At 34.7% G+C, this 23,082-nt stretch overlaps 1 protein-coding gene across 1 annotated transcript; it reads right to left on the minus strand.

Moving 5' to 3' along the window:
* Positions 1-2,921: 2,921 nt before the first annotated feature.
* Positions 2,922-4,844, minus strand: LOC139841439 (uncharacterized). The gene has a single exon (XM_071831657.1). It carries the CDS (start codon positions 4,842-4,844, stop codon positions 2,922-2,924), a length of 1,923 nt encoding a protein of 640 aa, XP_071687758.1.
* Positions 4,845-23,082: the final 18,238 nt, after the last annotated feature.

The following is a 23,082-nucleotide window of genomic DNA, read 5'->3' on the forward strand; positions in this document are numbered from 1 at the left end:
TTTATAGAGTGGATATACCTAAACCTTGCTACAACACTATAGGCAGTGTACCTAATCGTACAGTAGTGTAGTTTTTAGTAAGTCCGGTTTGTCCACAGGGAACTAGCCAAGTTTAACGCTATATTTTTACACTATATTTGTATATATATATATATATATATATATATATATATATATATATATATATATATATATATATATATATAAGTAGTATTATTATTATTATAAAAAGGGGAGTTTTTACCGTTTAGTGACCGGTTTGTCGATTTTAAAACTTAAGTCACAATTAAAACCTAATGTAAAATATTAAAAATAAATATAACTTAATTTAAAGCGTAAAGTAAATAACGAAAAGTAAAATGCGATAAATAAAATTGCAATAATTAAATGTACGATAATAAAAAATGCGATAAGATATAAAATAAAGGAATTATGCTTATTTAAACTTCCGTAATCATGATGTTTGACGTGTTGATTTTAATTTATTACCATGGGTTAATTGTCCTTTGTCCTGGATTATTCGATATGTCCATCTGGTTTTTGTCTATAACAGTCCATCAGTCATAAATATAAAGTGCGAGTGTCCTCGTCAAATTATCCTTATTCTCGAAGTCAAATATTCCAGTTAATTGGGGATTCGAACTGTAACAAGGTCTTAATACTTTGTTTATGATTACACCAGGTTATCGACTGTGTGCAATCCAAGGTTTTAATACTTTGTTAACAATTACGCCAAGTGTCCTTGTACATAATTCACCCATGTTTTAATGAGTCCATTGACTATTAATCCATTCCCGTGTCCGGTTAAATGAACGATTATTCGTACTTATAAATATCTCGCCCATCGTGTCCGATCGAGTGTATATGGTTATTTTTAGATACGTCAAATTGTAAATCTCTATATTAAATTAACAAATTATCATTCAGTTAAACAAATATAAAGCCCATTAATAGTCCATAGTCCAATTTCCACAAGTGTCGTTCTTTTGTTCAAACCCCAATTATGGTACAAAGCCCAATAACCCCGTCTTTAATATTTAGTCCAACATCATGATTGCTTCGATTTAAATAAGCATAATAATAACTTAGCTACAAGACATTAATTTAAAAAGGTTGAACATAACTTACAATGAGTATTAATCGCGTAGCGTTATATGGACAGAATTTCGACTTACACACTTACAACATTCGCCACTATAACTTTATTATTATTAACTTAAAATTAAAATTATAATTAAAATATAAATATAAATATAAATTGAGAGTGAGAGATAGATAAAAGGTGTGTATATTTCGTCGACCAAACGTTGCAATTTATAGTACTTGACTTGCTACAGGGCCTCATGCGACCGCATGACATTTACACCGCCTGGCCATGCGATCGCATGGCCAGCTGTACCAGCTCACATTGTCAATTAAAACGTGGGCTGCTCGATTATTTAATATATATAATATAATATATATAATTTTATATAATTAATTATATATTATATTATATTCCTGTGCATCCTTGACTTGTAATTTTAGCTCCGTTGAGTTGCGCGTTGATAGTTGGTTCATGTCCCGGTTCCGGATTTTCGAACGTCCTTTCGTACTATTTAATATCTTGTACTTTGCATTTTGTGGCTTGTACTCTTGTAATTTTGAGACGTTTCTCATCAATAATTTGAACCTCTTGGATTGTACTTTATACTTTTTAGCGTTTTGGTCATTTGTGTCTTCAATTCATCGAATCTGTCTTTTGTCTTCACCTTTTAATATTTAAACGAATATCACTTGTAAATAGAACAATTGCAACCAAAAGCTTGTCTTTCTTAAAGGATAATGCTATGAAATATATGTTCGTTTTTAGCATTATCAATGTGCCTATTTCCTAGTAACTTGTAATCATGTAACCTCTGTATACTATATTATATGTACATGTTCTGCTTTTATTCTTAAATTTGTTATGCTCTATTGCTTTTCATGATTAACATAAATCTGCTATCTATATGTTTAACCAATGCAAGCTCTCAGAAAGCTTAGATTGCATATATCACATCATATGAAATGACTTTTGTCTTGAACTGATTTTTTATGTTGTCATGAATTGAACTGTCATCCGTTGTTCGTAAAGCATCATTACATAATACCTCTTTATGAATTAGAGGTGCAGTGGCACTTAAATGGTATGATGTATACAGGTTAAAATTGTATATATATTTTTTATCTTTGTTCATCTAAACTTGTATAACCTCGTTATTTTTGTATGAAGAATATACAAAACTTTTTATCCGCTCTCCGTTCTGTATCAGAGTATTTGTTTTATAAAGAAATATCGAGAAGTCTCAAACAACTTCTGAAGTAGAATACGAATGAATCATAATGTTGTTATGTTATTTATATGCTATTAAAATTAATAAATATGTTGGATAAAATTCTGTTTATAGAATGAGTAATGTTCCGTTTAGCGTGTTGCGCTCAGGTGTTGTGCGGCTTACAAAATACACTTGTATTTAAATTTGCTGCTTTCAAAAAATATAAATGGATTTATGCCTTTGTGATAAACCATTTTGTTTGTCATGACATTATGAGATCTTTTATTTTTGCCTCGGTGCCCTCTAGCGAAGTAAACACTTCACGCTAGCCGATCCCTTGGGTATATAATGTTGACACAAGAGCCTCTACCATCGGGGGCATAAAAATGCCTTGCCTTATGTGGGTAGGTATGAATGCTATGCTTTACATTCGTAACGCGTAACACTTTGCGTAAGAAGAATTAAAATTTTATTGATATTCTATTGCCACACATACAACATTTTGTGCAACATCTTCATGTGGGGTGATCAATCCCAATTAGAAAACTACAAAAAGTGTATTGTGCTTTGTCTGAACTGATGAAATTAAAAACATGATAAACAGACTGCTCTGCACGGTTAATGCTAACATGATGTTCTCCGTGCAGCGTGTTGCGTATTGCATTCAATGTTCCCACTTTTGGATGGTTTGAAAAACCCATTCACATCATTTTTGCTAAATAACTGTCTTGACGGTCCTCCCCTAACAAAGTTATCTTGTGCTTCAAAAACAACTGACTTCTCTCTTGCTGATCCAACGTACTCAGAGTGTACTACTGCCACACCATTTGGTGTTGGGAACCGCATTTCTGCATGCGGTGTAGAAGTAATTGCTCCAAATTTACGAAGAGTTCGCCTACCAAACAATGCATTGAATCTTGATCTGCCATCAAGAACCGTAAAGTCCACAATTTCCGTGTGGACTAAAGGGTGTATTCCCAACGTTACATCCAGCTTCACTTTACCAACTGCCTTCATTGATTCTCCCATAATGCCAACAATTTTCAAGCTCTTGTAGTGAAGCCTATCCTTCACGATGAACGGATAGTCGCTGAAACAATGCAAATAGAAAATATCTGCTTCACTACCTGTATCATTATAGATTCGAGTGATGTTTTTGTTTGCAATTACAGCTGAGATGACCACAGGCTCTTCTGACAGACGCCAATTTGAAATGGTATGAAATATGATTGGAGCATACATCCAGTTCCCCGTCCTACGTTCTCCATCTGTTTCATTTTCCTCCATCTCATTCCATATAACCTTGATGTGCATTTCAGGGGTTGGATCCCTTTCATCATTTCTTTCTTTCCTTCTGTTCCAATCACGCCGTCCACCGTGACCCACTTTTCCTTGCCAAGCAAAATGTTTATTTGGATCATTTCTCCTGTACTTTTTTCCTGGTAAAAGATGGTTTAACTCCCCAGCTTTAATCTTTGCGATGATTTCCCTCATCAATGACTTACAGTTATCAGTTTCATGTCCATATGCTTCATGGAAATCACACCACTTGTCACTCTGTGGTCCTTGACGCTCTTCCATTGGCGGTGGAGGGTGAAAAGTTTCCTTAACCAGTTCTGTGAACAAGATCTCTTTTGGAGTTTTGGTTAAAGCCATGATAAGTAGATGTCTGTCTAATAGTTTTCGCTGGTGATAATTGTCATTTGGATGATTATTTCCCTTCCAACCGTGTTGTTGCTTCTGATTATTATTTTCATACCCACGCTGTCTCTGATAATTGTCATTCCTCTTCCGCTCTCCGCCTTGCTGCCTGAAGTTTCTTTGAAAATTATCAATTCTTGGACATCCCATTTTTCCTGCTCTCAAATGCTTCTGAGCAATAACTAATGCTTGATGCAATGTTTTTGGCACATCATATCGCAACGCGTGAACCAATCGTGCAAAACATCGCTGGTCAAGGCAGAATATAAACCCTGAAACAAGATGAGATTCTGGTTTGTCTGGTATCTTTTGACATTCAATGGTATAACACTTCATGAAATCACTCAGTGATTCATTTTGGTGCATTGTTATCTCATGTGCAACAAGATGTGACAACGAGCAGCTTCTCAAACTTTGATATTGCATCACAAATTTTGCCCTTAACTCAAGGAAACTAGTAATACTCCTAGGTGGCAAACTAGCAAACCTTTCTCTTACCATTTTCTGTAGCACCATTGGAAACATATGGCATGCAGTTTCGTCTTCCCAATGCTGTAATCTCATAACACCTTCAAACATGGTAAGAAAGTCTTCTGGATCTGTTGTGTAATCATAAACACCAATAGATGAAATTCCCAAATTTCTTGGTAATGGATACTCTGCAATTCGAGGGATAAAACATTGTGTTGATTCTGCCATTGCTGGTAGTTTGATAACTTCATCTCCAGTAATTAAAGCGAACAAATTATCTACAGCCGTTGCACGGATGGTGGGCTGTGCTAATTTCTGCTTATATCTTGATGGTGCCGTCTTGGTCAAAATTCCATCTAGTAACTTTCCTACCATCTCCTTAGTCATGAAAAACTGATCTTCTTCTTCCCCAAAATTCCAATCATCTTACACAAAACCTTCATCACTGTGTTGATTTTCATATTCATCCACGAGAGTATTCAATTGATTGAATAACTTGAATAATTGTGATTTTGAAATTGTCTTTCCTCTGTTGTTGTGCTTAACATTCACATCAGATGTTTTCTTAAAAGAAACATCGTGTGTTCCTCGCCTGGCTTTCCACATTCCTCCACTAGAACTTCCCATTAATGGTTTCCTCAATCGTGGTATGGTTGCATGTACTTGATCATCTGTGTTACCAATATGCAATTGATCCTCTTCCTCAATTGAAGTTTCTTCAAGAGTTAGCTGATCCACTGGTATATTCTCAATAATATTTTCATCGACTGGTTCGATTGCTGCTTTGGTTGAGGTTGTTTCAGTTGCCTTCGTGCTCTTGGTGGTTTTGCTGGTCTTTGAAACGGGTGGCGCCATTTGTTGGTACGATTTTCCATATAGCGGCTGTAAGGTACCAGTACAAAACAATATCTGCTCAACGTGTGGCGTATAATGTTGATTGATGTTTGCCCTCGAGAAATAATCTCTGCAGATCCGGAACACGGATGAGTAATCCGTGGGGTGGCCTCAATCAATCTGAGGATCAATTTGAAATTGATCCGTATAGCGTATTGCTGCTAAGCGGCTAATGTATGTTTAGAGTGAGAAAGAACTATGTGAGAGAGAAAGTGTACTTCTCTCTGACTGAAGTTCCGATGTCAAATGTGGTGACCCAGGGGGTCTATTTATAGGCGCAGAATGTCCGAAATTCTCGGGATACACGTGTCAATTACTGAGTGGTTCTGTTGCACGAAATATCCGGAAGGTCGGTGGCGTGCGCTGACGTGGTTGCGTGCCGTTCACGCGCTGAGTTAAAGGGCTTATGCATAGAAGCTGCCTGCAGGGCTTACGATTGACGCTGGGCGGCCTGATGTATGCTGGGCGGAAAATAATGAAAACCGCCAAATTTTGTTATCTTTTGTGCTCTTTGATCTATTTTTCTGTATAAAAATATTGTTTTTATGCGTGTATCCCCTAAGATACACCATTACATATCATGTTTTTGGATTATTTACAAGTGGTATTCAAGTTCTTATTTTCGCAACTTTAGCCGCAACTTATATGGGAGAATCCATGAATGACCATCATTGACTAAGTTATCAAATCATCTGAAATAATCCGAGTCTCCCAAACACTCAAAGACGAATTATCTGATATTACGTTATCAAACATCATAATTATACCTAGATACCGTTTATCCTATCACGTTTTGATACAACCGATTATCTAATTATAATTATCTAAAACGCACAATCAATTTTCAAAATGCAAATTCAAACACACCCTAAGATTATTTTCTCAAACTTACATGTCTAGTCATGTGATGAACAAAATATACTACTCCCTCCGTTCCAAATCTGTTGTCTCCAGAAAGAAAAGAAAAAAAAAACAATCTAAGAATAAGAACCTGTTACATGTATCTTTTTGTTAACTTTCCAGTTTTATCCCTTACATTTTACATATTTTTTCTTCCATATGAATAAAGTAGGGGCCATAAAATGTTTTATTATGTTATTTTATTCAATTATAGAATTGAACAATTAATTTAAGCATTTTAAAATAAAATAATATCAAAATGAAATAGTGGAAAAATCTCAATGGATATGAAGTAAGGGAGTAATCAATTTCCTTTGTTTATATAATGTTGATAATGTTGACTTTGAGATACTTAACATGTGAAACTTCAATAAATAACAAATTAATTAATTTGGTTTTCATTCAACCTACCCCACCACCTCATATCTCACCTAACCTTGTTTTATGTAACAAATTAACGTATTTGATGAAAAAAAGGGAACATAATTGATCAAATAAAAAGGTGATTGTATTACAGGTACATATTTTTTTAGACAAATAAGTTCAGAAAAACATTTTATGTCTCACAAAAGAATGTGATATATAAATAAAAGAATGGAAAATTTTGGCTGCAAACCTCTTTTAGAAGAACGGGACAATTTGGCTAAATGTTTGTATTAACGGGTCATTAACTTTTTTTTTCCCTATGTTTGTATTAATTGGATGATGTATTTTTTATTTAACTCAACAAACACATCCATCGTCAAAAGTGGACATATAAAATAACAACATTGCTCAAGTAAAAAAAGTCGTCATTAGTTAACGCTATACTAAATGTAACAACCTGCTTCTAAGGGATTTTCGACTTATAAATGAAAATAAAATTGCACAAGTAATATATATGTTGGCATTTGTATCATTACATACAAGTGTAAAACGGATTAGGATTTTCTCCATTCAGACCATCCGAAAAAGACAAGTATCTACCGAGGTATCATGTGTCTGTTTACAACCCTTCAATTCGCAACCCAAGATATGTTGTTAAGAAAAGCAGACATGAACAATTTTAATCTCTAAACAAGCAGGTTTTAGGGTTTTCTTTTAACACTCTAATTCTCTTGTTTGTAATGTCTCTCAGCATAGCACGATGCTCAACACGGAACCAATCAAAGGAGATGAGAAGGTGTCATAGACTGGGGTAGTAAAATTTAAACCTATAACGACTTGTAAGGATGTTAACCTCAACCACTAAACTATCGTCATCAATACATACAAGTATACGGGACATACACATTCAGATTTCTTGTTAAATAGAATGTGTTTTAATATTTTTCTAAAAATTGAAATGATAGACAATCGGTATACTACAAAAGTTTACAACAATTGGTACACTAAAATTTTTTGCAACGGATTGTTATATATACAAAGTGACAAACATTATAACACAAGTTGCAATTTGATAATAGATCACACAAGTTTTTTTTTTCTTTAATAAAAGAACAACTAAAAAAATGGATAACACAAGCCAAAATTTGCATTCAAGGACCATTGGCCTAGAGGTATCGATGTGACCCCTTCAACCTATAGGTTGGTGGTTCGAGTTCCAGGGTGGACATTATATAGTCGTGTATTGGTGTGTGTGTGTGTTTGCCTTTCAAAAAAAAAAAAAAAGTCACAAAATTTCAAAAGTTAAGCCATAAATGAAATATGTAGTAAAATATTGAAGAAAAAAAACATATGCAAACTCTGCAGGTGAAATAAATTGAAGATATCAGTGGCTGCTGCTGTGAACTTCTGCAACCAGGTACTGCGCACGGTTCCGTCCCAAACTTATTCGGTTTGGTTATGTCCCAAAGTTAAAACTTACCTTTTTTTTTAGACTGTAAATTACTCCTCAATCCTTTGATTTTTAGAACACACCACCATCACTGATAAATAGGATTTCACCCTACGATCAAAACCAAGTAAGCCCTAACACCAGCAGATCCCTCACGCGCCACATAGGACTCTTGCCGGAATTTTTTTGATTTTCCGGTCAGGGGACCCACCGCCATCACCACTTGCATCGGAACGAAGCTTTCGAACAAGAAACTTCCCGTGCTGCTCCCGTTTTTCACACCTTGCTTGTCGGACGACTCTTGTTTTTTCTGTCCACCGGATAACTTGGTTACCGGATTTTGGGTTACATCTACTCCCCTTTTGCCTCTTTATTATTCCATACATCACGTACCTATATCTTTATTTACATATAACTGTTTATCCATATTCTGTAATATATCGCAGACTATATATTTATTTATTGGGTAATTGCTTTAGCTGTTTCTATTTCTACTTTAGTGGTTGCAGTAGCTATTTTCTTTTCTATATACTTGATATTAGATTCAGATACTTTTAGGTAGAGGAGGTGATAATAAGATTGCTAATTTTTAATTCATAATATACTTGTAGTTTTTTTTTCTTCTAATCTGTTATAAGCTAAAATTTTGTTTAGGTTACTTATAATTCTATATATAATATATATAATATACGGAGTAATTATTTACCTACTGTGGGTGTAATTTCGTTTTATTTACTCCCTATTATTTATTTATATTTTTACTACTTGCTTATATTTATTATTACTTTATTACATTTACTACTAGCCGCTTGTAGTTTGGTAAAATAGACACTAGACGTTCTTATGATTTCTTGAGGTCATGTCCTTCTAGCTCAGGGGCGGGTAGGTTTATTGGGCCTAGAAGCGGCAATAGGTTAGCTAGGCCAGGTAGGATTAGAGTGGGTAGTTGGAATGTGGGAACTTTGACCGGCAAGCGGTATGAACTGGTCGAGACTTTACGTGAATGCAAAGTGGACATTTTGTGCGTCCAAGAGACTAGATGGAAAGGTCGAGGGGCGGCTAGGATCAATGACTACAAGTTGTGGTTCTCGGGATCGAGAGTTGCTAGGAATGGTGTGACGATCGCTCCAAATCCATATAGACGAACACGTCATTCATCGATTTCATTGCGAGGTATTTGACCTCTATATGATACGTTTTGTAAACATTGCATTCTTTTGAAAAGGCACACCATAAATGAATATTTAAATTAAAGATTTTCGACATCTGATGATTTCTACATATAGACAATCACCGTAATATAATAGTTTACAATGATACTTCCGTTGACAATGCAGTCAAAATAAGATACTTGGTGATGATTTGGTGAATGCAACGTTTCCTTGAAAAATATGTCATATAAGACTCCAGGCACATAGCTTGTCTAACATATAAGCAAACAGCGGAAGACTTCTAGGAACCTGAGAATAAACATGCTAACAAGTGTCAACACAAAGGTTGGTGAGTTCATAGTTTTAGTGTTTCGCATAATTTGTATATAAAAGTGGATCACAAGATTTCAGTTGTTTCATCCAGAAACGTTTATCAAAATATTCTACGAAATTGAGCACCCTGGTAACTAAACTTAACGTATATATAATTTGTACCCTTTGTATAATCATCTTAATAATACACGCAAACCAACGTGTACGCTTCTCAAATAGCATACTGTAGTGACCCGAACTTTTCCATGTTTATATATATTAATTGAGATTGATATTTACATGATTAAATGTTTCCAACATGTTAAGTAATCAAACTTGTTAAGACTTGATTAATTGAAATATGTTTCATATAGACAATTGACCACCCAAGTTGACCGGTGATTCACGAACGTTAAAACTTGTAAAAACTATATGATGACATATATATGGATATATATATAGTTAACATGATACTATGATAAGTAAACATATCATTAAGTATATTAACAATGAACTACATATGTAAAAACAAGACTACTAACTTAATGATTTTTAAACGAGACATATATGTAACGATTATCGTTGTAAAGACATTTAATGTATATATATCATATTAAGAGATATTCATACATGATAATATCATGATAATATAATAATTTAAAATCTCATTTGATATTATAAACATTGGGTTAACAACATTTAACAAGATCGTTAACCTAAAGGTTTCAAAACAACACTTACATGTAACGACTAACGATGACTTAACGACTCAGTTAAAATGTATATACATGTAGTGTTTTAATATGTATTTATACACTTTTGAAAGACTTCAATACACTTATCAAAATACTTCTACTTAACAAAAATGCTTACAATTACATCCTCGTTCAGTTTCATCAACAATTCTACTCGTGTGCACCCGTATTCGTACTCGTACAATACACAGCTTTTAGATGTATGTACTATTGGTATATACACTCCAATGATCAGCTCTTAGCAGCCCATTTGAGTCGCCTAACACATGTGGGAACCATCATTTGGAAACTAGCATGAAATATCTCATAAAATTACAAAAATATGAGTAATCATTCATGACTTATTTACATGAAAACAAAATTACATATCCTTTACATCTAATCCATACACCAACGACCAAAAACACCTACAAACACTTTCATTCTTCAATTTTCTTCATCTAATTGATCTCTCTCAAGTTCTATCTTCAAGTTCTAAGTGTTCTTCATAAATTCTACAAGTTCTAGTTACATAAAATCAAGAATACTTTCAAGTTTGCTAGCTCACTTCCAATCTTGTAAGGTGATCATCCAACCTCAAGAAATCTTTGTTTCTTACAGTAGGTTATCATTCTAATACAAGGTAATAATCATATTCAAACTTTGGTTCAATTTCTATAACTATAACAATCTTATTTCAAGTAATGATCTTACTTGAACTTGTTTTCGTGTCATGATTATTCTTCAAGAACTTCGAGCCATCCAAGGATCCGTTGAAGCTAGATCCATTTTTCTCTTTTCCAGTAGGTTTATCCAAGGAACTTAAGGTAGTAATTATGTTCATAACATCATTCAATTCATACATATAAAGCTATCTTATTCGAAGGTTTAAACTTGTAATCACTAGAACATAGTTTAGTTAATTCTAAACTTGTTCGCAAACAAAAGTTAATCCTTCTAACTTGACTTTTAAAATCAACTAAACACATGTTCTATATCTATATGATATGCTAACTTAATGATTTAAAACCTGGAAACACGAAAAACACCGTAAAACCGGATTTACGCCGTCGTAGTAACATCGCGGGCTGTTTTGGGTTAGTTAATTAAAAACTATGATAAACTTTGATTTAAAAGTTGTTATTATGAGAAAATGATTTTTATTATGAACATGAAACTATATCCAAAAATTATGGTTAAACTCAAAGTGGAAGTATGTTTTCTAAAATGGTCATCTAGACGTCGTTCTTTCGACTGAAATGACTACCTTTACAAAAACGACTTGTTGCTTATTTTTCCGACTATAAACCTATACATTTTATATTTAGATTCATAAAATGGAGTTCAATATGAAACCATAGCAATTTGATTCACTCAAAACGGATTTAAAATGAAGAAGTTATGGGTAAAACAAGATTGGATAATTTTTCTCATTTTAGCTACGTGAAAATTGGTAACAAATCTATTCCAACCATAACTTAATCAACTTGTATTGTATATTATGTAATCTTGAGATACCATAGACACGTATACAATGTTTCGACCTATCATGTCGACACATCTATATATATTTCGGAACAACCATAGACACTCTATATGTGAATGTTGAAGTTAGCTATACAGGGTTGAGGTTGATTCCAAAATATATATAGTTTGAGTTGTGATCAATACTGAGATACGTATACACTGGGTCGTGGATTGATTCAAGATAATATTTATCGATTTATTTCTGTACATCTAACTGTGGACAACTAGTTGTAGGTTACTAACGAGGACAGCTGACTTAATAAACTTAAAACATCAAAATATATTAAAAGTGTTGTAAATATATTTTGAACATACTTTGATATATATGTATACATTGTTATAGGTTCGTGAATCAACCAGTGGCCAAGTCTTACTTCCCGACGAAGTAAAAAATCTGTGAAAGTGAGTTATAGTCCCACTTTTAAAATCTAATATTTTTGGGATGAGAATACATGCAGGTTTTATAAATGATTTACAAAATAGACACAAGTACGTGAAACTACATTCTATGGTTGAATTATCGAAATCGAATATGCCCCTTTTTATTAAGTCTGGTAATCTAAGAATTAGGGAACAGACACCCTAATTGACGCGAATCCTAAAGATAGATCTATTGGGCCTAACAAACCCCATCCAAAGTACCGGATGCTTTAGTACTTCGAAATTTATATCATATCCGAAGGGTGTCCCGGAATGATGGGGATATTCTTATATATATGCATCTTGTTAATGTCGGTTACCAGGTGTTCACCATATGAATGATTTTTATCTCTATGTATGGGATGTGTATTGAAATATGAAATCTTGTGGTCTATTATTATGATTTGATATATATAGGTTAAACCTATAACTCACCAACATTTTTGTTGACGTTTTAAGCATGTTAATTCTCAGGTGATTATTAAGAGCTTCCGCTGTCGCATACTTAAATAAGGACGAGATTTGGAGTCCATGCTTGTATGATATTGTGTAAAAACTGCATTCAAGAAACTTATTTTGTTGTAACATATTTGTATTGTAAACCATTATGTAATGGTCGTGTGTAAACAGGATATTTTAGATTATCATTATTTGATAATCTACGTAAAGCTTTTTAAAATCATTATCTATGAAATAAAGGTTATGGTTTGTTTTAAAAATGAATGCAGTCTTTGAAAAACGTCTCATATAGAGGTCAAAACCTCGCAACGAAATCAATTAATATGGAACGTTTTTAATCAATAAGAACGGGACATTTCAGTTGGTATCAGAGCATTGGTCTTAGAGAACCAGAATTTTGCATTAGTGTGTCTTATCGAGTTTGTTAGGATGCATTAGTGAGTCTGGACTTCGACCGTGTTTACTTGAAAAATGATTGCTTAACAAATTTTGTTGGAAACTATATATTTTTAACATGTGAATATTATGTGATATATTAATCTCTTAACACGTTTGATATTATGTGATAGATGTCTACCTCTAGAACAAGTCCCATTGACTCACCTAATAATAATGAAGAGTCAAATGTAAATTGGAATGATTCGTGGACTGATTCACAACTTCCCGAAGAGGAACTGGAAGAAGAGTCGGAACCGGAAGAAGAATCGGAACCGGATGAAGAAGTAGAACCGGTGGGGGAAATAATAAAATGGTTAAGTAAAAGAAAATCCTCAACCAACCGACCAAGGTTAATTATGGTCAATGGTGTTTCCGCCAAGGAAGCAAAATATTGGGAGGATTACCAATTCTCCGATGAATCGGATTCCGACGAGAATTCCGATGATGTTATAGAAATTACCCCAACTAAATTTAAAAAGGCAAAAGAAAATAATAAGGGAAAGGGCATAAAAATAGAGAAATCTAATTCCAACCCCGATGAACTTTATATGTATCGTCAACCCCTGAAGTCCTTAAGTTGTAACAATGACCCGGGAACCTCTAAACCACCAGGTTTTTCTAAACCGTTATGGAAAACGACAGTTAGTATTAGGGGAACATCATATATCCCTAGAAACTTGGCAAAACGAACCAAAACCGAAGAAGAAGAAATGAGCGAGTCGGAATAAGATAGTTGTATTCGTGTGGTGTAATATATGTAATATAGTGTGCTTATGCTTTATGATATATGTAAAAATTGCTTGTATTAATAAGTATTTTTTTATGAATCTAACTCTTGTCTATTTTACAGTTTAAAAACACAAAATGGATAGACAACCCAATATTCTAAGAGACCTACCCGGAGACATGATTGATGAAATCTTGTCTAGAGTCGGCCAGAATTCCTCGGCACAACTATTTAAGGCGAGATTAGTTTGTAAGACATTCGAAGAACGTTCCAAGAATGTCTTGGTTTATAAGAGACTTTCGTTTGAAAGATGGGGGATATCACATTGGGAAACCCATAAGTTATGATGTGTTTACTTTGACGCATATATTGCGGGGAACCCAAATGCTATTTTACGCAACGGGTTAAGAAATTATTTTGACTCAATATATCCGAATATTGGACTTCGTGATTTAGAAAAAGCGACTAACATGCAACATAAAGAAGCATGTTATGCTTACGGATTAGTAATGTTCGCTTCTCACCAAAGTGAGAACAAGAACATCGGGCTACAACTATTAAACAAAACGTTTCCACAAGTGACGGAGTCGGTAATTGGGGTAAGAAATGAGGTTTTTAGATTGTTACGGGACTGTTGGACATTACGTAACCCTCGTCCCTTTGACGACGTTACAACACGCTGTCTTATCAACGGCCATAACGGTTATGTTCCACAAGACCAAGGATGGGAAGTAATCCTAGTAAAACCAGAATGCATGACTTGTTTCTGGACGTATGAATTACGTGTCTTTATTGCCTTTGCTGAACGACTTGTGTACTAGCTAGAATTATCTTCACAACCATCTTGTATCAAATTTATTGTGTGCTATATTTCATGCTATATATAAAATAAGCGGTATTGTAAGTTTGTAAAATATTGTGTAAAAGTTTGAACGCGAAATATTATTATAATCAGTTTTTCATATAGAATTGTAGTAGTTGAATTGTATATTAGCTACTAAGTATGAACTTAACGGGTAGGTACTACCCGAATTTAAACTTATAAAATGCTAATATGAAGAAAAAGCTTTTATAAATGAGTTCATATTATGCTACGAAATACTATTAACTACTCTTAATATTCTGTATGATTAACTTGTTTCATTTGACTATTTTGAAGGAAATGGCACCGATTACTCGACATACCGTGAATATGAATGAAGAGGAATTCCGTACTTTTCTAGCTTCAAACATAGCCGCAGTACAGGCTGCGCTACATACCAACAATAACCTTGGATCTGGCAGTACAGGAAATCGTGTAGGATGCACCTACAAAGAATTCACTGCCTGCAAACCTTTGGAATTTGATGGAACCGAAGGACCGATCGGATTGAAACGGTGGACCGAGAAGGTCGAATCGGTGTTTGCCATAAGTAAGTGTACTGAAGAGGACAAAGTGAAATACGCTACGCATACCTTCACAGGTTCTGCGTTAACATGGTGGAATACCTATCTAGAGCAAGTGGGACAAGATGATGCGTACGCACTACCGTGGTCAGCATTCAAGCACTTGATGAACGAGAAGTACCGTCCCAGAACCGAGGTCAATAAGCTCAAAACAGAACTTAGAGGGTTACGAACCCAAGGATTTGATATTACCATGTACGAAAGACAATTCACAGAATTGTGCCTATTGTGTCCGGGAGCATTCGAAGATGAGGAAGAGAAGATCGACGCGTTTGTGAAAGGATTACCGGAAATAATCCAAGAAGATATAAGTTCACACGAGCCCGCCTCCATACAACAGGCATGTAGAATGGCTCACAAACTAGTGAACCAGATTGAAGAAAGAATTAAAGAACAGACTGCTGAAGAGGCCAATGTGAAGCAAGTCAAAAGAAAGTGGGAGGAAAACGGTGATAAGAATCACCAATACAACAACAACAGCAATTACAACAATAATCGCAACAATTATCCCAACAATCGCAACATCAATCGCAACTACAACAAACGGCCCAACAACAACAACAACAACAACAACATCTACAACAATCATCCCAACAACAATAATAACCGCAACAACAACAACAATCAGAAGTAGCTATGCCAAAGGTGTGAAAAGTATCACTCGGGGTTCTGCACCAAATTTTGCAACAAGTGTAAAAGAAATGGTCATAGCGCGGCGAAGTGTGAGGTCTACGGACCAGGGGTTAATAGAACGAAAGGAACAAATGGTGTCGGAACGAGTAATGGCGGAGCAAGTAGTGTCGGAGCAAGTTATGCCAATGTAGTTTGTTATAAATGTGGAAAACCGGGCCACATTATTAGAAATTGTCCGAACCAGGAGAACACGAATGGACAAGGCCGCGGAAGAGTTTTCAATATTAATGCGGCAGAGGCACAGGAAGACCCGGAGCTTGTTACGGGCACGGTTCTTATTGACAATAAATCTGCTTACGTTTTATTTGATTCGGGTGCGGATAGAAGCTATATGAGTAGGGATTTTTGTGCTAAATTAAGTTGTCCATTGACGCCTTTGGATAGTAAATTTTTACTCGAATTAGCAAATGGTAAATTAATTTCAGCAGATAATATATGTCGGAATCGAGAAATTAAACTAGTTAGCGAAACATTTAAGATTGATTTGATACCAGTAGAGTTAGGGAGTTTTGATGTGATAATCGGTATGGACTGGTTGAAAGAAGTGAAAGCAGAGATCGTCTGTTACAAAAATGCAATTCGCATTATACGAGAAAAAGGAAAACCCTTAATGGTGTACGGAAAAAAAGGGCAACACGAAACTACATCTTATTAGTAATTTGAAGGCACAAAAACTAATAAGAAAAGGTTGCTATGCTGTTCTAGCACACGTCGAGAAAGTACAAACTGAAGAAAAGAGCATCAATGATGTTCCCATTGCAAAAGAATTTCCCGACGTATTTCCGAAAGAATTACCGGGATTACCCCCACATCGATCCGTTGAATTTCAAATAGATCTTGTACCAGGTGCTGCACCAATAGCTCGTGCTCCTTACAGACTCGCACCCAGCGAGATGAAAGAACTGCAAAGCCAATTACAAGAAATTTTAGAGCATGGTTTCATTCGACCAAGCACATCACCGTGGGGAGCTCCTGTTTTGTTTGTCAAGAAGAAAGATGGTACATTCAGGTTGTGTATCGACTACCGAGAGTTGAACAAACTTACCATCAAGAACCGCTACCCACTACCGAGAATCGACGACTTATTTGATCAACTACAAGGCTCGTCTGTTTATTAAAAGATTGACTTACGTTCCGGGTATCATCAAATGCGGGTGAAAGAAGATGATATTCCAAAGACTGCTTTCAGAACACGTTATGGTCATTACGAGTTTATGGTCATGCCGTTTAGTTTAACTAATGCACAAGCTGTGTTCATGGACCTTATGAACCGAGTGTGTGGACCATACCTTGACAAGTTTGTCATTGTTTTCATTGATGACATACTTATTTACTCAAAGAATGACCAAGAACACGGTGAACATTTGAGAAAGGTGTTAGAAGTATTGAGGAAGGAAGAATTGTACGCTAAGTTTTCAAAGTGTGCATTTTGGTTGGAAGAAGTTCAATTCCTCGGTCACATAGTGAACAAAGAAGGTATTAAGGTGGATCTGGCAAAGATAGAAACTGTTGAAAAGTGGGAAACCCCGAAAACTCCGAAACACATACGCCAGTTTTTAGGACTAGCTGGTTACTACAGAAGGTTCATCCAAGACTTTTCCAGAATAGCAAAACCCTTGACTGCATTAACGCATAAAGGGAAGAAATTTGAATGGAATGATGAACAAGAGAAAGCGTTTCAGTTATTGAAGAAAAAGCTAACTACGGCACCTATATTGTCATTGCCTGAAGGGAATGATGATTTTGTGATTTATTGTGACGCATCAAAGCAAGGTCTCGGTTGTGTATTAATGCAACGAACGAAGGTGATTGCTTATGCGTCTAGACAATTGAAGATTCACGAACAAAATTATACGACGCATGATTTGGAATTAGGCGCGGTTGTTTTTGCATTAAAGACTTGGAGGCACTACTTATATGGGGTCAAAAGTATTATATATACCGACCACAAAAGTCTTCAACACATATTTAATCAGAAACAACTGAATATGAGGCAGCGTCGGTGGATTGAATTATTGAATGATTACGACTTTGAGATTCGTTACCACCCGGGGAAGGCAAATGTGGTAGCCGATGCCTTGATCAGGAAGGACAGAGAACCCATTCGAGTAAAATCTATGAATATAATGATTCATAATAACCTTACTACTCAAATAAAGGAGGCGCAACAAGGAGTTTTAAAAGAGGGAAATTTAAAGGATGAAATACCCAAAGGATCGGAGAAACATCTTAATATTCGGGAAGACGGAACCCGATATAGGGCTGAAAAGATTTGGGTACCAAAATTTGGAGATATAAGAGAAATGGTACTTAGAGAAGCTCATAAAACCAGATACTCAATACATCCTGGAACGGGGAAGATGTACAAGGATCTCAAGAAACATTTTTGGTGGCCGGGTATGAAAGCCGATGTTGCTAAATATGTAGGAGAATGTTTGACGTGTTCTAAGGTCAAAGCTGAGCATCAGAAACCATCAGGTCTACTTCAACAACCCGAAATCCCGGAATGGAAATGGGAAAACATTACCATGGATTTCATCACTAAATTGCCAAGGACTGCAAGTGGTTTTGATACTATTTGGGTAATAGTTGATCGTCTCACCAAATCAGCACACTTCCTGCCAATAAGAGAAGATGACAAGATGGAGAAGTTAGCACGACTGTATTTGAAGAAAGTCGTCTCCAGACATGGAATACCGATCTCTATTATCTCTGATAGGGATGGCAGATTTATTTCAAGATTCTGGCAGACATTACAGCAAGCATTAGGAACTCGTCTAGAAATGAGTACTGCCTATCATCCACAAACTGATGGGCAGAGCAAAAGGACGATACAAACGCTTGAAGACATGCTACGAGCATGTGTTATTGATTTCGGAAACAGTTGGGATCGACATCTACCGTTAGCAGAATTTTCCTACAACAGCAGCTACCATTCAAGCATTGAGATGGCGCCGTTTGAAGCACTTTATGGTAGAAAGTGCAGGTCTCCAATTTGTTGGAGTGAAGTGGGGGATAGACAGATTACGGGTCCGGAGATTATACAAGAAACTACCGAGAAGATCATCCAAATTCAACAACGGTTGAAAACCGCCCAAAGTCGACAAAAGAGCTACGCCGACATTAAAAGAAAAGATATAGTATTTGAAATTGGAGAGATGGTCATGCTTAAAGTTGCACCTTGGAAAGGCGTTGTTCGATTTGGTAAACGAGGGAAATTAAATCCAAGGTATATTGGACCAATCAAGATTATTGATCGTGTCGGACCAGTAGCTTACCGACTTGAGTTACCTCAACAACTCGCGGCTGTACATAACACTTTTCACGTCTCGAATTTGAAGAAATGTTTTGCTAAAGAAGATCTCACTATTCCGTTAGATGAAATCCAAATCAACGAAAAACTTCAATTCATCGAAGAACCCGTCGAAATAATGGATCGTGAGGTTAAAAGACTTAAGCAAAACAAGATACCAATTGTTAAGGTTCGATGGAATGCTCGTAGAGGACCCGAGTTCACCTGGGAGCGTGAAGATCAGATGAAGAAGAAATACCCGCATCTATTTCCAGAAGATTCGTCAACACCTTCAACAGCTTAAAATTTCGGGACGAAATTTATTTAACGGGTAGGTACTGTAGTTACCCGAACTTTTCCATGTTTATATATATTAATTGAGATTGATATTTACATGATTAAATGTTTCCAACATGTTAAGTAATCAAACTTTTTAAGACTTGATTAATTAAAATATGTTTCATATAGACAATTGACCACCCAAGTTGACCGGTGATTCACGAACGTTAAAACTTGTAAAAACTATATGATGACATATATATGGATATATATATAGTTAACATGATACTATGATAAGTAAACATATCATTAAGTATATTAACAATGAACTACATATGTAAAAACAAGACTACTAACTTAATGATTTTTAAACGAGACATATATGTAACGATTATCGTTGTAAAGACATTTAATGTATATATATCATATTAAGAGATATTCATACATGATAATATCATGATAATATAATAATTTAAAATCTCATTTGATATTATAAACATTGGGTTAACAACATTTAACAAGATCGTTAACCTAAAGGTTTCAAAACAACACTTACATGTAACGACTAACGATGACTTAACGACTCAGTTAAAATGTATATACATGTAGTGTTTTAATATGTATTTATACACTTTTGAAAGACTTCAATACACTTATCAAAATACTTCTACTTAACAAAAATGCTTACAATTACATCCTCGTTCAGTTTCATCAACAATTCTACTCGTATGCACCCGTATTCGTACTCGTACAATACACAGCTTTTAGATGTATGTACTATTGGTATATACACTCCAATGATCAGCTCTTAGTAGCCCATGTGAGTCACCTAACACATGTGGGAACCATCATTTGGCAACTAGCATGAAATATCTCATAAAATTACAAAAATATGAGTAATCATTCATGACTTATTTACATGAAAACAAAATTACATATCCTTTATATCTAATCCATACACCAACGACCAAAAACACCTACAAACACTTTCATTCTTCAATTTTCTTCATCTAATTAATCTCTCTCAAGTTCTATCTTCAAGTTCTAAGTGTTCTTCATAAATTCTACAAGTTCTACTTACATAAAATCAAGAATACTTTCAAGTTTGCTAGCTCACTTCCAATCTTGTAAGGTGATCATCCAACCTCAAGAAATCTTTGTTTCTTATAGTAGGTTATCATTCTAATACAAGGTAATAATCATATTCAAACTTTGGTTCAATTTCTATAACTATAACAATCTTATTTCAAGTGATGATCTTACTTGAACTTGTTTTCGTGTCATGATTCTGCTTCAAGAACTTCGAGCCATCCAAGGATCCGTTGAAGCTAGATCCATTTTTCTCTTTTCCAGTAGGTTTATCCAAGGAACTTAAGGTAGTAATGATGTTCATAACATCATTCGATTCATACATATAAAGCTATCTTATTCGAAGGTTTAAACTTGTAATCACTAGAACATAGTTTAGTTAATTCTAAACTTGTTCGCAAACAAAAGTTAATCCTTCTAACTTGACTTTTAAAATCAACTAAACACATGTTCTATATCTATATGATATGCTAACTTAATGATTTAAAACCTGGAAACACGAAAAACACCGTAAAACCGGATTTACGCCGTCGTAGTAACACCGCGGGCTGTTTTGGGTTAGTTAATTAAAAACTATGATAAACTTTGATTTAAAAGTTGTTATTATGAGAAAATGATTTTTATTATGAACATGAAACTATATCCAAAAATTATGGTTAAACTCAAAGTGGAAGTATGTTTTCTAAAATGGTCATCTAGACGTCGTTCTTTCGACTGAAATGACTACCTTTACAAAAACGACTTGTAGCTTATTTTTCTGACTATAAACCTATACTTTTTATATTTAGATTCATAAAATGGAGTTCAATATGAAACCATAGCAATTTGATTCACTCAAAACGGATTTAAAATGAAGAAGTTATGGGTAAAACAAGATTGGATAATTTTTCTCATTTTAGCTACGTGAAAATTGGTAACAAATCTATTCCAACCATAACTTAATCAACTTGTATTGTATATTATGTAATCTTGAGATACCATAGACACGTATACAATGTTTCGACCTATCATGTCGACACATCTATATATATTTCGGAACAACCATAGACACTCTATATGTGAATGTTGGAGTTAGCTATACAGGGTTGAGGTTGATTGCAAAATATATATAGTTTGAGTTGTGATCAATACTGAGATACGTATACACTGGGTCGTAGATTGATTCAAGATAATATTTATCGATTTATTTCTGTACATCTAACTGTGGACAACTAGTTGTAGGTTACTAACGAGGACAGCTGACTTAATAAACTTAAAACATCAAAATATATTAAAAGTGTTGTAAATATATTTTGAACATACTTTGATATATATGTATACATTGTTATAGGTTCGTGAATCAACCAGTGGCCAAGTCTTACTTCTCAACGAAGTAAAAAATCTGTGAAAGTGAGTTATAGTCCCACTTTTAAAATCTAATATTTTTGGGATGAGAATACATGCAGGTTTTATAAATGATTTACAAAATAGACACAAGTACATGAAACTACATTCTATGGTTGAATTATCGAAATCGAATATGCCCCTTTTTATTAAGTCTGGTAATCTAAGAATTAGGGAACAGACACCCCAATTGACGCGAATCCTAAAGATAGATCTATTGGGCCTAACAAACTCCATCCAAAGTACCGGATGCTTTAGTACTTCGAAATTTATATCATATCCGAAGGGTGTCCCGGAATGATGGGGATATTCTTATATATATGCATCTTGTTAATGTTGGTTACCAGGTGTTCACCATATGAATGATTTTTATCTCTATGTATGGGATGTGTATTGAAATATGAAATCTTGTGGTCTATTATTATGATTTGATATATATAGGTTAAACCTATAACTCACCAACATTTTTGTTGACGTTTTAAGCATGTTTATTCTCAGGTGATTATTAAGAGCTTCCGCTGTCGCATACTTAAATAAGGACGAGATTTGGAGTCCATGCTTGTATGATATTGTGTAAAAACTGCATTCAAGAAACTTATTTTGTTGTAACATATTTGTATTGTAAACCATTATGTAATGGTCGTGTGTAAACAGGATATTTTAGATTATCATTATTTGATAATCTACGTAAAGCTTTTTAAAATCATTATCTATGAAATAAAGGTTATGGTTTGTTTTAAAAATGAATGCAGTCTTTGAAAAACGTCTCATATAGAGGTCAAAACCTCGCAACGAAATCAATTAATATGGAACGTCTTTAATCAATAAGAACGGGACATTTCAGTTGGTATCAGAGCGTTGGTCTTAGAGAACCAGAATTTTGCATTAGTGTGTCTTATCGAGTTTGTTAGGATGCATTAGTGAGTCTGGACTTCGACCGTGTTTACTTGAAAAATGATTGCTTAACAAATTTTGTTGGAAACTATATATTTTTAACATGTGAATATTATGTGATATATTAATCTCTTAACGCGTTTGATATTATGTGATAGA

This window comes from Rutidosis leptorrhynchoides, chromosome 4, assembly GCF_046630445.1.
Source record: "Rutidosis leptorrhynchoides isolate AG116_Rl617_1_P2 chromosome 4, CSIRO_AGI_Rlap_v1, whole genome shotgun sequence".
NCBI lineage: Eukaryota > Viridiplantae > Streptophyta > Magnoliopsida > Asterales > Asteraceae > Rutidosis > Rutidosis leptorrhynchoides.

What these genes read in the sequence shown, in the direction of transcription:
- LOC139841439 (XM_071831657.1), bottom strand. Translation starts at nt 4,844, where the DNA reads ATGGTAGGAAAGTTACTAGATGGAATTTTGACCAAGACGGCACCATCA.